The sequence below is a fragment of the Oryzias latipes genome, chromosome 14 (assembly GCF_002234675.1).
Source record: "Oryzias latipes chromosome 14, ASM223467v1".
Lineage (NCBI taxonomy): Eukaryota > Metazoa > Chordata > Actinopteri > Beloniformes > Adrianichthyidae > Oryzias > Oryzias latipes.
The window spans coordinates 11,117,109-11,130,563 of NC_019872.2; the positions used below are offsets into that span (position 1 = coordinate 11,117,109).

At 39.4% G+C, this 13,455-nt stretch overlaps 1 protein-coding gene across 1 annotated transcript in view; it reads right to left on the bottom strand.

Annotated features, from left to right (window-relative positions):
- The window catches only part of LOC101173805 (metabotropic glutamate receptor 5), a 28,348-nt gene that overhangs the window by 6,835 nt on the left and 8,058 nt on the right, over positions 1-13,455 (bottom strand). Inside the window, exons 7-16 of the mRNA XM_004076311.4 lie at positions 12,605-12,840; positions 12,396-12,517; positions 12,205-12,329; positions 11,955-12,123; positions 8,573-8,699; positions 7,553-7,670; positions 6,834-7,020; positions 5,993-6,151; positions 5,782-5,907; positions 5,488-5,670 (exon numbers count right to left, since the gene is read on the bottom strand). Of these exons, the coding sequence (XP_004076359.1) occupies positions 5,488-5,670; positions 5,782-5,907; positions 5,993-6,151; positions 6,834-7,020; positions 7,553-7,670; positions 8,573-8,699; positions 11,955-12,123; positions 12,205-12,329; positions 12,396-12,517; positions 12,605-12,840 (1,552 nt within the window). The remainder of the gene's footprint in view (positions 1-5,487; positions 5,671-5,781; positions 5,908-5,992; positions 6,152-6,833; positions 7,021-7,552; positions 7,671-8,572; positions 8,700-11,954; positions 12,124-12,204; positions 12,330-12,395; positions 12,518-12,604; positions 12,841-13,455) is intronic.

Below are 13,455 nucleotides of genomic sequence, written 5' to 3' on the forward strand. Positions count from 1 at the left end.
TACAAATACCCGGAAAGACGGCTCCACTAACAATAATCTGATTTTGAGTCGCCAAAAGGTTCAGAATCTCTTTCTGGTGGCCATAAAACTCTGTCGTAAACTCTTAAATACAAAGCCACTAGCTCACTAACATTAGCCATAACACTGAATACTCCTAAAAGACTCAGCTTCACTGCTCTCGCGCAACATTGCGACTTTAATCTCGAAACTTTATTTCGACTTTTATCTCGACACGACGAGTTTTTTCTCGAAACTTTGTGTCGAGTTTTTTCTCGTCATGACGAGATTAAAGTCGACATGACGACTTTAATCTCGTCATGTTGGCCAGAATTTTTTTTCCTCACCGTGGCCCTAAAACTCCGTCGTAGGACCACCCTAAGTATATGATTAATAAAAATAATACTATATCAGTAAAATAAACAAAAATAAACAAAATTTTATCAAGTATTAAAAGTTAAAATATGTGCAAAATTATGTTACATTAAGAAAAATCATGATTCAATTTTTCAATTTTTGGAGAAAGTGAAGTAATATCATTAGAAATCAGCTCGGAAACTGGCGGACTACAAGAACTACCTCAGGTTCAACATGAGATGCAGACAAAGCAACATGATCCCCAATAGCTTACAGACGGGCAAAGGGGTTAAATGACACAGAGCTGAGAACATCATGCACAGAGCCCGAACCCAACTTTTAAAGGACAGGTTTAGACAGACGCATTTCATCATCAACAACCTAAAGAGTAAAATGGAGAATCTACAGGACAATTTGGCCACAACAGACGTTTTTCAGAAGATTGTTTGATTCACCCAGGCGGCACATCTGGCACAACACAATAAAAGCAAGCAAAGGCAAATCAAGAACTTTCTGATCCTCACCAATCAACAACAGATCCTCAAGGACAGTCTCAACAGGAGGAATAGAGAGAACCATGCCAAAGCACTGATCAACAAAGAGAGGTGGTTTAAGAATATTTCTGACCACGAACTGACTCAAACGGAGAAAGAGGTACTATCCAAGGGGCTGAATTTCTCGGTTACACCCAATCAGATCCCCTTGGTAGACCTTATCACAGCCAGAGAAACGGCCATAAAGAGGAACAATTTGACTGGATCTCAAGCTACAGAAGTACAGCTTAAAATTTCGGCTGCACTGTCCAGTGCCAAAGTACCACCATCCAATCTTTTCCCAGATGAAAGAAAGGCCTTAACAGCTCCCGAGAAGGATCACGGTATCAACATTTTACCAGCGGATAAGTGTATATGTACTGTGATCCTGAATGCAGCGGACTATGAAGCCACTGAGAAGAGACCCAACCAGCCTCTACAAGAAGGTCATAAACTGCCTACAAAGGCTGGAGAGAGATCAAGTCATCGACAAGCCACTCTATTACAGACTGTACCCGGGTAATACTATACCCTGCATCCATGGCGTCCCAAAAATCCACAAGGAAGGAATGCCACTGAGACCCATTGTCAGCAGCACCGACTCTATCACTTACGTGTCTTATGATGTAACTTCCCTCTTCACCTGCATTCCCACCACTGAGGCAGTGATTGCAGGGAGGGAGAGTTTACTGGAGGACTCTGGAGGAGTTACAAGAAAGAACAAATTTGACACCAGATCACATCTGCAAACTGCTGGAAGTGTGCCTCAACTCCACATATTTCCAATTCAGGGGAAACTTCTACAGGCAGAGGCACGGCTGTGCTATGGGCTCGCCTTTCTCGCCCATTGTGGCCAACTATATATGGAAGAAGTCAAGAGAAGAGCCCTGGACTTGTTCCCAGGTGCTACTCAAAGTCACTGGTTCAGATACGTGGATGACACTTGGGTCAAAATCAAAATCCAGGAAGTGGAGGCGTTCACAGATCAAATCAACGCGGCCGACAAAGACATCAAGTTCACCAGGGAAGACGCAAGAGAGAGAATGGCCTTGCCTTTCTAGTCTGTGCAGTGATCATTGGAGATGACAGATAGCTCCAGGTTGAAGTGTACAGGAAGCCTGCTCACACTGTATCTGTTATTTGATTCAAACCACCCTTTACAGCACAAACTAGGCGTTATCAGGACTTTACAACACAGAGCCCAAGAGGTGCCCACAAGCTCTGACGGAAAGAAGAAAGAAGAGCGACATATCCGTCAAGCCCACCGAACCTGTAGATATCCCAACTGGGCATTCACCAAATCCCAACATACAAGAAAACAAGACAAGAAGGAACAAAAGCCTAAAGGGAACAATATTTTGCATTACCTCAGGTCTGTCTGAAAAACTAAAAGGGATTTTCAGACAACATAACATCCCAGTTCATCTCAAACTTACGGAGCCCGTGTCCTGACATTAAAAACTAAAACTTATCTCGTTCCCACAGATTAATATCTTGTTCCCACAAATTAATATCTTGTTCGCACGAAATAATATTCTGTTCCCAAAAGATAACATTCCGTTCCCACAAAATACTATTTCGTTCCTTCGAAATAATTAATTTGTGTGAACGAAATAATTAATTTGCGCGAACGGAATATTTATTCACGTCATAAGTCATAGTCACGGATATGGTCTCTGTCCGGCCTAAAATCCGTTTTCAGCGGTAACTTCCGTGTCTCTGTGACCCACATTCGTTCAAGAAAGGAAAAGGAAAAACAAAAATGATCAATTTATTATTGTCTCAATGATGTATGTATCATATCATAAGATTTAGTATACCTAGGCCTGTTGCTTTGCCATACAATTCACCGGACATAGCTCATGGCTCCGGCGCAGAGCTCTTTTGCTTGTCATGCCGGCATTTGGGCCGCTGCCTTGCCGGTAGACAGACAGCCAGCTGATATTGTAGCTTAGGGTCGAATAGGAATAATAATATTCAGGACTTGTCTTTTATTAACAAACTCTTTAGCAGTTGCTTTACATTCGAAGGCTAGTAGGCTACATGCTAACTAGCCCACAATTATCCTGTTATTCACGTCATGATGTGAGCAATAGTTGAATTTACAGCAAATACCTTCACATTTCTGTCTGTGTGTGTCTCATTACATTGCACTGAAGACACAAGGATGTTTAGAGATCAAATTTATTTATTTTAAAAAGCTTTACAAAAGCATCATACGCATTTGCAGTCACTTTACATCCGAAGGTTAGTAGGCTACGTGCACCATTGTGCATCATGTTTCCCCATAGAGCACCTCAACCAATCACTGTGTCCCTTTAACTGTAGTGCAACAACAAGACCAAATGAATGGCTGGTCGAGATGCATCTTGGGTATGCGTGATGCATGATGGGATATTGCTCACATCCATGTTTGTGCTGCTAGGAGTTAAGTCTGCTTGGCGAAGTAGCCAGCCTAAGCTTATTATATTTTTTGGATTTTCATCGAGACAATAATATATCGATCATTCTTGCTTTCATTTTTACCCCTATTGAATGCTCACAGAGACATGGAAGTAGCGGCAGAAAGCGGCTTTTGCAGCAAGATGGACGGAGAGCGTACCAGGATGTGAATGAACCCAGACATGAAAACGTGATTACCGATGCTTTCGTGCTTTTTAAAAAAAAAAAATAAGATCTCTAAACATCTTCCGTGTCTTAAATGCAATGCAATGAGACACACACAGACAGAAATGTGAAGGTATCTACTGTAAATCAATAGCCGCGTTTACATGGGCAAAAGTAATCGGAAGGAACGCCTGATCGGAAGAACAATGCGTCATGTAAACGCGCCGCTCGGAATACTCTGCCCCGATCAGACTCGTTCGGATCAAAATTTCTTTCAGATTGAGATAGGTGGGTTATACCAATTGTTGATCCGATCGTTGTGCATGTAAACGGTTCATTCCGATCATGTGTCACTACTGCGCTTGTTTACTTCATGCATAGATGGTGTTTCGCTGAGAGAAAGCTTTGGAGCGCTCTGCGGATGCCCCTTGAAAAGCACCGCTCCGCTCCTGCTCCGCTGGCTCTCCCCTCTCTTTCACCCCTCACAAGGGGGATGTGGGGGAGGAGCGCTTCGTGCCCACTGATGTCTTGACCCGGCACCCGAGCTCTGCGTTCGGGCTCCGGTGCCAGTAGACCGAGTGAACCTCTCTGAGCAGAGCAGCCTGATTTATTAATATGTCTTTGAGGGGAGGATGCTTTGTTACGTGTGCGTTTTGTTATGTGTGAGAATTAGGACTGCGAGCCGACCCGCCACTCTGGTTTAGCGGCTGCCGGCTTCAGGAGAACCGTGTGTTCGAGCAGATCTCGGGCCGCCAGCACACACAGCGGCTTTGGGGCGGTGTGTGAGCTTTTCAAAGCAGAAATGTCGCTAAGTCCTTAGAAACTGTTCAAACAATCACTTGAAATTGTGTTTCCAGTTGTGCCCCGACAAAATAAAGGCTGATGTTATTCCCACACATTTACGTGCAGCCAAGATGCAGATTGCAGCTTTTCCCACATGGTCCGGGATTTTGTGTCCATCAAGGCTAATGTTGTGAGCACGTGTTAGTCACTCCTAACACTGGCTTCTTCCAGCTCCGTTCTTCCACAGAAAAAGCACTGACCACACGGATTAAAAATAAAACGATGAGCGAACAGGCGCTTCATAATATTCATAACATTAATAAAAGCAAGTTTGGAAGTTCGTGTCGTATATTACCGAGCTGCTGCCTAAAATGTATGTGGCAGCAGTTTGTTTACAACGGGACTCATTTCCCCTCCGGTATTTTCAACACTACTGCGCATGCCCAAATGATATTTTCCGACCGAAAGTGTGACCCATGTAAACGTTTGTTCTAATCGGAAAAAAGTTTTCTGTGCCCATGTTCACGGTTGAATTTTAACCCGACCATTGATCCGATCGAGATATTTTGCCCATGTAACCGCGGCTAATGACGTGAATAACAGGATAAACAGAGCAACGTTGTGTACTCTGCAGTGCACCTCCACCTGAAGGCCACAAACCACTCGTTCGAGGACAGTGAAGTCCGAAATTTAGCCAGAGAGAGAGGATGGTTTGAGCGTAGAGTGAAAGAAGCCATCTTTGTCAAGAAGGATAAACCTTCTCTTAACAAGAATGGTGGTCTCAGGTTTATTCTTCCATCCATCTACGGCAGTGTTATGAAACCCAAACAAACCAAACCAGTTCCGCCTGGGTCGGTAACAGCTGAAAGAGATTGGGAAGGGTTGGGAAGGGTAGCCACTGTCTCCCTAGCCCCAGCTGAGGACAAAGGACTCCTAACGACCCGAAAACATGAAGTCTAAGTAGACAATTCAATCCAGTTTCAGGTCTGACTCCTCCCCCATGAGCAGATATAAACCAGCTCTTTTATCAGCTTTTTCAGAATTGACAAAGCCTTTTGGATAACAGGTGAAACGTCTTCAACTTTAAAAACCAAGTCCAGATGACAACCTTTAAACCTAATAATATGATTAAACATCGTGTTGCTATCTTGGCCTTGTCACTCTTAAAAAAGACATTGATATTGAAAATGTTCTTGTATTTAAGTCTTACCTTCGGAACAAACATGCAGCAGAGAGCCACTGTGGCACTGAGGCTGACACTAAAGCACATGGTTATGATTTTGTAGTTGGATCCGAAGTAAATGGGAACAAAAGCCAGCCAGATAATGCAGGTGGTGTACATGGTAAAGGCGATGTACTTGGCCTCATTAAAATTAGCTGGTACATTACGGGTCTGCAAAGGGAAAAGGAGAAAATAGGTTTGTTTTTAGGGAAAGCAGAGTAAAGTATTTTATCAAGATCCAAGATAAATCTTCTTATAAATTCACTAGTTTTATTAAATTACCTTAAAGGCGTAAAAGGTGCAGCTGAGGATGAGCAACCCATTGTAGCCCAGTGGTGCCACCACCCCCAAAGTGGTCAGGTTGCAGATTAAATGCACTTCACGGATACTGGGGTAGTCGTAGATCACCTTAAAAGAAATAAACAAAAAAGTTGTTGAAATTGTAATAAGGAAGTTAAATTACAAAAAAAAACAAAAACAAAAAAACACACACCTGTGGGGGCTCAATGATAAGAAGTGCCACAATAATTCCCAGCTGCAGCAGTATGAGTAGGAAGGCAATGACCAATTGTGCGCAGGCGGACATAAAGCGAGGTTTCTTGGTGCAGATCTTCTTTTTGCTGCCTGCCAAGATGCGTGCTATACGGTTGGTCTGGATCAAAAAATAAATAAAACGGTTAGGCATGCTTTAGTTACATAGGATGTGGATAATACCCATACTGATTCATGGGAATAATCCTTGCCCCTGATTTTATATATCAGCACCAACCCACACACTCACCATCAATTTGTGCTTGCTTTCTTAGCAACTGGATATCATCCAATTTCTGAAAGTGGCTTTATTGTTTCCAAGATTTATTTTGGCTTGCCAAAAAATGCTAAGACTATCAGAAATTATAACTGTAATGGCAGACAGACATCAGTGATGAGTAATCCTCCCCTTGCCAACAACAATTTTGACGAATAGAATGGAAATGAAGAATTTCTAAAGGTATTTTTGTCTGACCATGTCATTTGACCAACTCTAATTTTTTTAAGTTTATTTAGTGCAAAAATATACCTTTCTCAGGTCTTGAATGATCAACCAAAAAACTTACAACTTGCTAAATGTATTTTTTAATTCATCAACATAATGTCTTTAACTTTTTTTATGGAACACTGGCCCTTAAGGTCTGGACTTTTGTGATAAAATTATATTTTAAAAAGAAATGCTACTTTACAGTTGTTACTTTGTTTGGCTCTTTCAGTGGTTTAAATGAAACACAAAAGTGTCATTTGTCACACACAGAATTACACTTAAAAAAATCAACGTTATCAACATTGACAAAATTTACCTTAGTGACGAGAGCAGAGTAGCTCATGGCGGGGGACAAACCAATTCCCAGTCGCTGCAGGTAGCAATAGATAATGTGTGGCTTGGCAATTAGGCTGAAAGTGCATAGGTAGCCCAAACAAATTCCAGCTAGAATAATGTAACAAAGCTCACGGCTCGATGACTTGACCACAGGAGTGTCCCAAAACCTTCATACAAACACAAAGTTTAAACATTATGAGAATTAAATCAACCATTTAATGGTTTTAAGTGACTTCAATTTAGCAAAATATAAAAATCACCAGACTGCAGAAAAGCAAAGTATACAAGCATGATTCAGACAGCTAAACTAATTGTTTACTTCTTTCTCTTGTCAATTTCATCTTTCTATTTTTGGCCTATAATTTAAAACTGGGGCTGCACAGTGAGCATTGTTGCCTCTCAGTAAGGAGACCCTGGTTCTTAAATTGTCCCATGAGTGGTTGTCTGTCTTTGTGTGACCCTGTGATGGCCAGGCAACATGGCAAGACCTGAAACAACTGGGATAGGTTCCAGCATCCCAGTAACCATGCGGACGACTAAGATAAAGATAAAGACAATTGATTGGTCCTAGATTGGCAATCAGGTTGATGCAGAGACCATATACAGGCTCAATAAAAACAAACAAACAAACAAGCAGGAATAAATGTTTTTTAAAATGGAAAATAGAGAGTAGAGTGCAGAAAAATCAGTTAAAATTACTTGATAAAAACAGAAGTAACAAAAAGTGTTGCCATCAGGCCCAGACAGGCAAAGACTACAGCAGCAATGGGCTCTGGATCCCCCCAACGCACGTACTGCACTGGAATTGGTTCACAACCTGAGAAAAAAAAACAAGTTTAACAAGTTAGGAAAAATTTGCTCCATTATGACAGAGTTACAGGATAAGTTTGCATGTACGTCAAGCTGTTCAGTTTCAAGAATTTACTGTTTAAAGTTTCACTCCAATTATCTTTTGAATTATTTTAGAGCATTCGTAGCGGTCTTTTAATTATAATTATGTACTTTTTAGTCAAACTTTAAAAAAAAAAAAAAGGTGTTTTTCCTGGACAGTAGCTGCAGTAGTTCATCAGATATTCGCATCTGAGTTGTAGGTGAGGCCGTGGTACGAAAAAAAAACCCCTTTCCCCCCCGTTCCCCTTCCTGCTAATGAGGGCTCAAAGGGACGCACGTTCAGCGTGTTTTCAAAGTAACAATTACACTTTTTTTTTTAAACAGCATTTTTTTGTCTGCTCCTGATTCACAATGACTAAAATAAAGAAACACTCAAAGCTTAATTTTCTTAATATATTTCCTCCATCATGAGAAAAATGCTACAAGAGCATGTTAAAAACACCAAAAACACAATTTTCATTGGAGTAGGTGTTTAAGAACATATTTCACTTAAATGTAAAATTTCTTCCCTTATGCATGGTGGGACAGCAGGACATTGAAGATGGAGCAGAGAAAATGAAAAACAGGAAACTAAGCAATTTCATTACTTTCTGTGAACGGAAGAAAACTCATCCATTCCAGGAAACAACAATCACCTGCATTTTTTTCATTGAAAATAATGTGGGAGAAAGTTCTTAAGCTCAAGTTTTTGGTAAATCTTTTTAGGGTCCTAGCTTTTAAAGACCCACATGCAAGTGCAAGTCACTTGGTTAAACACACATGCCATTGATTTCCTTGTGGCATTGCATTGTTTGTGATTTATAAGTAAAAAATGATTTTTGTTTTTACCAGTGAGGTCATCAGTGGGCCAAGAGCCAAGGGTGCAGGCTCGACAAGTGTATTCATCAAACACAAACTCGTTCTCCTTGCAGGGAGTGCAAGTCCAACAGCAGCTCACTTCTCCTTTTCGGATCACCTACAGGCATCAATACACAAGCATTTTACACACACACCCACACACGCACACACACACAAGTCTCAAGGCTCCAACGACACTTCTGAAGCTCATCTTGCATTCTGTCCAGTACCAATACCGTTTGGATTGGGGCATGGTAAGTTTTTTTTACAGTAACGTAAAAACAACAAGTGCATCAGGATGGGCACTTGTTTGGTTTGATGGCTGATCAAACCATCATTACAGTCTAATGTGTGGAAATACTTTGAAATTTAGCAAAGTCATTTGACCGCAGGGGAATTGTTACACACGCCTTGTATTTCTTGCAAGTGTAAATTAAACATGTGTACAAACATACGTGTAAGCAAGAATTAATGGCAAATCCATTTACATTTTTGTTTGTTTAATTCAACCCACTGTTGTTTAACCACATCAAAACAATCCAAAGGGAACATTATTAGAACATTCTACCACACTCTTTAGTCACACTGGATGAATATTTGGTTAAAGATGTCCTGGATCGATTTAAGGTCAGTGAATCGGATCGTTCAAAACGAACCAACACTGACTATAAATAGTATCAGAAAAGAAATAATGACATGAATCAAATTATTAAAAAATGAATTGTTGCACCCCAGCTTTAAAATAAACCACAAGAATATTCATTTAAATGATTGAGGATCCATTTTGATGCATCTATATGGGAAAGGTTATTAATAATTTTTCATATTTACATGGCTTGTCCCTTCTTTCCCCTTATAAGGAAATACTGTGATAAACATTAATACATTTCACCTGTATGGCTAAATAGCTGCTAGAGCATGATGGGCATTAAAATGTTGTTCTTGGCAACACTCTGCTGGTTACATGATGATTTTTCTTCTATTTTAATCTGTCCAAAATGAATAAATTCTGGCGTCAAATATGTCAAATTAGATAACCAGCTGACTATTAAATGAATCTGTAAAGTTAAGCTCAGCAGCGGGAGCAACAGTCAAATTGTTTCTCCCCAGTTTTATTTTTAAAAGATTTCCAGATCATTTTTGCTGAAACATTTTAAAGTGGCAGTTTGTTTATGGGTTTCAGACAGCAGTATTTTATAAATCCGTTGTTTGAATTACTGTCAGCTTTGGTACTGGGGGGATATGACCACTTCCTTTGGTCTTTGTAAGATGTCTTGCTGCTTTCTCTGCACCATCTGTAGCTGTTTGATGATGTTTCTGGCCGTGGCTGCAAGGACCGCGGGTGGCACAAAAACAAGATGGAAAATGATCAAAAAAAGCCGTTTTGGTTCAAAGTTGGTTAGTTGATCAAAACGATATAGTAGGATATGAACAGTTATGTTTTTTTTAAAACAGATATTTAGGCTGGTAAAGAGTTTTATTTTTCAACTAAAAGGCCAGATAAATGGTACTCATGAAATATACAAGATAGAGATGATGCATTTCAAATTCCAGGAATATCTGAAAAAAATATAAACATCTGAATTGCTCAGATTTGCTGAGAAGTTAATTGTGGTGGTGGAAGTAAAATTGTTAAGGACTGTGGAAAAATGAGAACAGGGCAAGTTTTCTTATGCAGTTCAGAAAAGATAGAGGCTGATTACTTAGATTGAGATGGTGTTAGGTTTTAATTTTTTGTACATTTTCTTGCTCTGCTTTGTGGCTTTATAATGACCGACACTTTATACCACCACGTCACTGCTATATTTGTGTTACACTCTCCTGTAACATAAGAAAAGATTAATAAGGTTTTGTTTTAGGATTTCAGATTTCCTTACAACTCATATACATTCAAGAATCATAGATTTGATTTTATTTATTTATTATCATATTATCTTGTTCAAAAGGTTAGTGCAGCAATAATCTATAATTATAAGTGTATTCATAATTGTTTTATAACTAAAAATATTCAAATATTTTATAAATAAACAATTAGTTTTACTAAGAATAAAGTTCCAACATTCATTTGTTTTCTTTTTTTCCCTTTGCTCTTGCTTCTGTTTCCAGTTCATGAACTAAGTAACTATGATGATGGTCAGCTGGAAACTTGGCAACAATGACTTGAAGTTGATTCATGATATAAAACTTTATTTCTTCTGTGTGAATAATATAGCTAGAACTAGTTTCTTACGTAGGTATTTTTCAATTCTACGCAAAGCAGTTTTCACTCCCTGTTTTTATGTTACGTCACACAGTTGTATCTGCAGATTTCTTTTACATTTGATTTTTTTGGCTTTTTAAATGGACTACAAAAAGACCCATTAAGAGTAGTCCATCACATATATACTGTATACATACATACATATATATATATATATATATATATATATATATATATATATATATATATATATATATATATATATATATATATATATATATATATATATATACTGTATCTATCATATATATACATATTTTCTTTATAATATGTGTGCTTGTGGCTTACGTTAAAGCGTTCAGTATGGAAGGACACTGACACTGACAAGTTTGCAAGTTCCAAATTTAGATAGGTGGATTTAAGCAACAAGGCTCATTGATTTTATTTTTAGAGCAATTCTTATCTAACATTTATTTCGACTGTGATTTGGTTTTGTTTAATTGAATGTTATAGATTGTATTTCCTTAGTTCTTAAATTGAAACACATCTTTCCTTTTTTCCTTTTTTTTTGTTCTGAATTTTGGAAATTAGAAAATCGTACATCTTTTTAAACTATAAGTACTTTTTTACATTACCTGCCAAACTACAAAGTGCATGTATTGACTGCTTAATGAGGTTTTTCTGATAAACTTCTGGGAAAACAAAACAAAAAAGAGAACGAAGCGTTCTTTGTGATTTGGACAGACTGGGGGGGGCATCTGTAGAGGAGGACATATGGGATATGATTAAGATCTGAACAAAAGGCTGAATTCAGTCCCTGATGGACTTGATTATTTTATTGGGCTATCTTTTTTAGGACTGTAAACCCGTGGGATCAATTTAAGACTGCTGTGTGGGTTGTTTGACAGATCCTAAATTTAGGAGCCCCTTTTGCTTGGCGATTATCATAGGACGAAAAAGACAATAACAGAAAAACTGGGTTTTTATAATGTTCTGTTTTCTTGTAATCTTAAAATAATAAAATTAAACTTATTGCTGTCAGTGGTTGACAAATGACGGCTTGTATGTAAATAAAATACACAAAACCTCTGTAAAAAGCTGAGAAAAAGTTTAACTTTCATGTTTAAAGCATTCTGTTAAAAAAAAACGTTGAGTTGACAGGGCTCCTCTTACCTTGATTTGGGCCTTCTGGCAGGGCTCAGAGCAGACCGATTGGATCACTTCACTGCTGTTGCTCCAGATTTCCTCATCATTCATCTTAAGTCCTCCCTGATCCCAGCTTCCCACATGGATGTAAGAGTATTCGTTCTCACCAATCTGCTTGAAGTTCATGATTTCATACCTGAGGCACATGTTGGTATGCTTTTCATTCATCTGATTTGCCTCCAAGCCCCCTGTTTTTGTTTTATTGGAGAATCCTCACCTGCCAGGTGAGTCACCATTCTGGTCGAAGAGGATGGTCTCACCGGACACTCCGGTGAAATTGGTTTTCATTAGGAAATCAAGGAGTTTGCGACCATCGATGGGTCTCATATTCTCACACAAACCCTAGGGAAGATCAAACAATGTGAATGCCATGAAGAACGAGCTGGAAAACAAAAGTGATCTGCACACCTTATACCCCGGACAGAGAGATTGCTGCATGGCATTTAGGCCATAAGCCATGGAATATATGGCATTTATGACAAAACCCATTTTGGTGTCCTGGGCATACTGGTGGCGCAGAGACTCTCTCCCTGTAGAAAACACAGTTTTATCCATGAGAACAAATGTTTTTCACATCACGTCCACAGATTAGGTTGCTACGTCTGTGAGGTACTAACAGCTGCAAGTACGGTTGAACATCGTGTTCTCCTGAGGATGGCCTCTCAACCTGCACTGGAAGCGGTGCTGCCAGAATTCAGGAAACCAGGGATTTCTCGGGTTGGCATCAGGCTTCAGGTTCAGGTAATAGTCATCGAACCAGGTAACATAAGCTGACTTCAGCTTTATGGTGATTCCACCGGCTGCTTCTCTCTCGTAGCCATCTGTCACGTCGTACCTGTCAGCCCAGCCGTCACTTGGTAGTGGAATAGACAAAAACACAGCTAGCTGTAAACATGACCGGCAAAATGGCAGGTAAACAGAAAATAAAAGCTATATAGCAGAGTCTAACTTTGACAATAAAAAAGCTTGGATGAGCATTGCTTTATAAGTCAAAAACCAAATCTCTCTGATGATTTTTGTTTCTGTATTTGATTTATTGACTGTATGAGAGAACTGGACTGAGTGAGGGTGGCGTCACCCATTGAAAATGGCTTACTTCCAGCGTCGCCATTTTGGAGCCAGACCACATAAGTAAACAGCGATTGGTTCGAGTCGGTCTGAATCAATGTTTCTATGGCAGCTACCGTCGCCAGTTGAGAGTGAGCTTGATGAAGTCCAACCCCTTCCACTTAAAGCAGGTCGGGAGAATCTGTCAAACGTTGAAGGTGGGGGCCAACCGGCACCACATGCTTTTACTAAAGCATCTGATTGGCCAGTTTATAACAAATAACTTTCAAAATTAGTATGAAAAAGAATAGAATTAGCAAGAACTTGTTAAAAATGGTATCAGAGCTAGAATGGTTATTCTGACACATCCAATGACAGTGTAATAACTGTTTCTAAATTTCTAAATAGAAGTCTAAGGCAT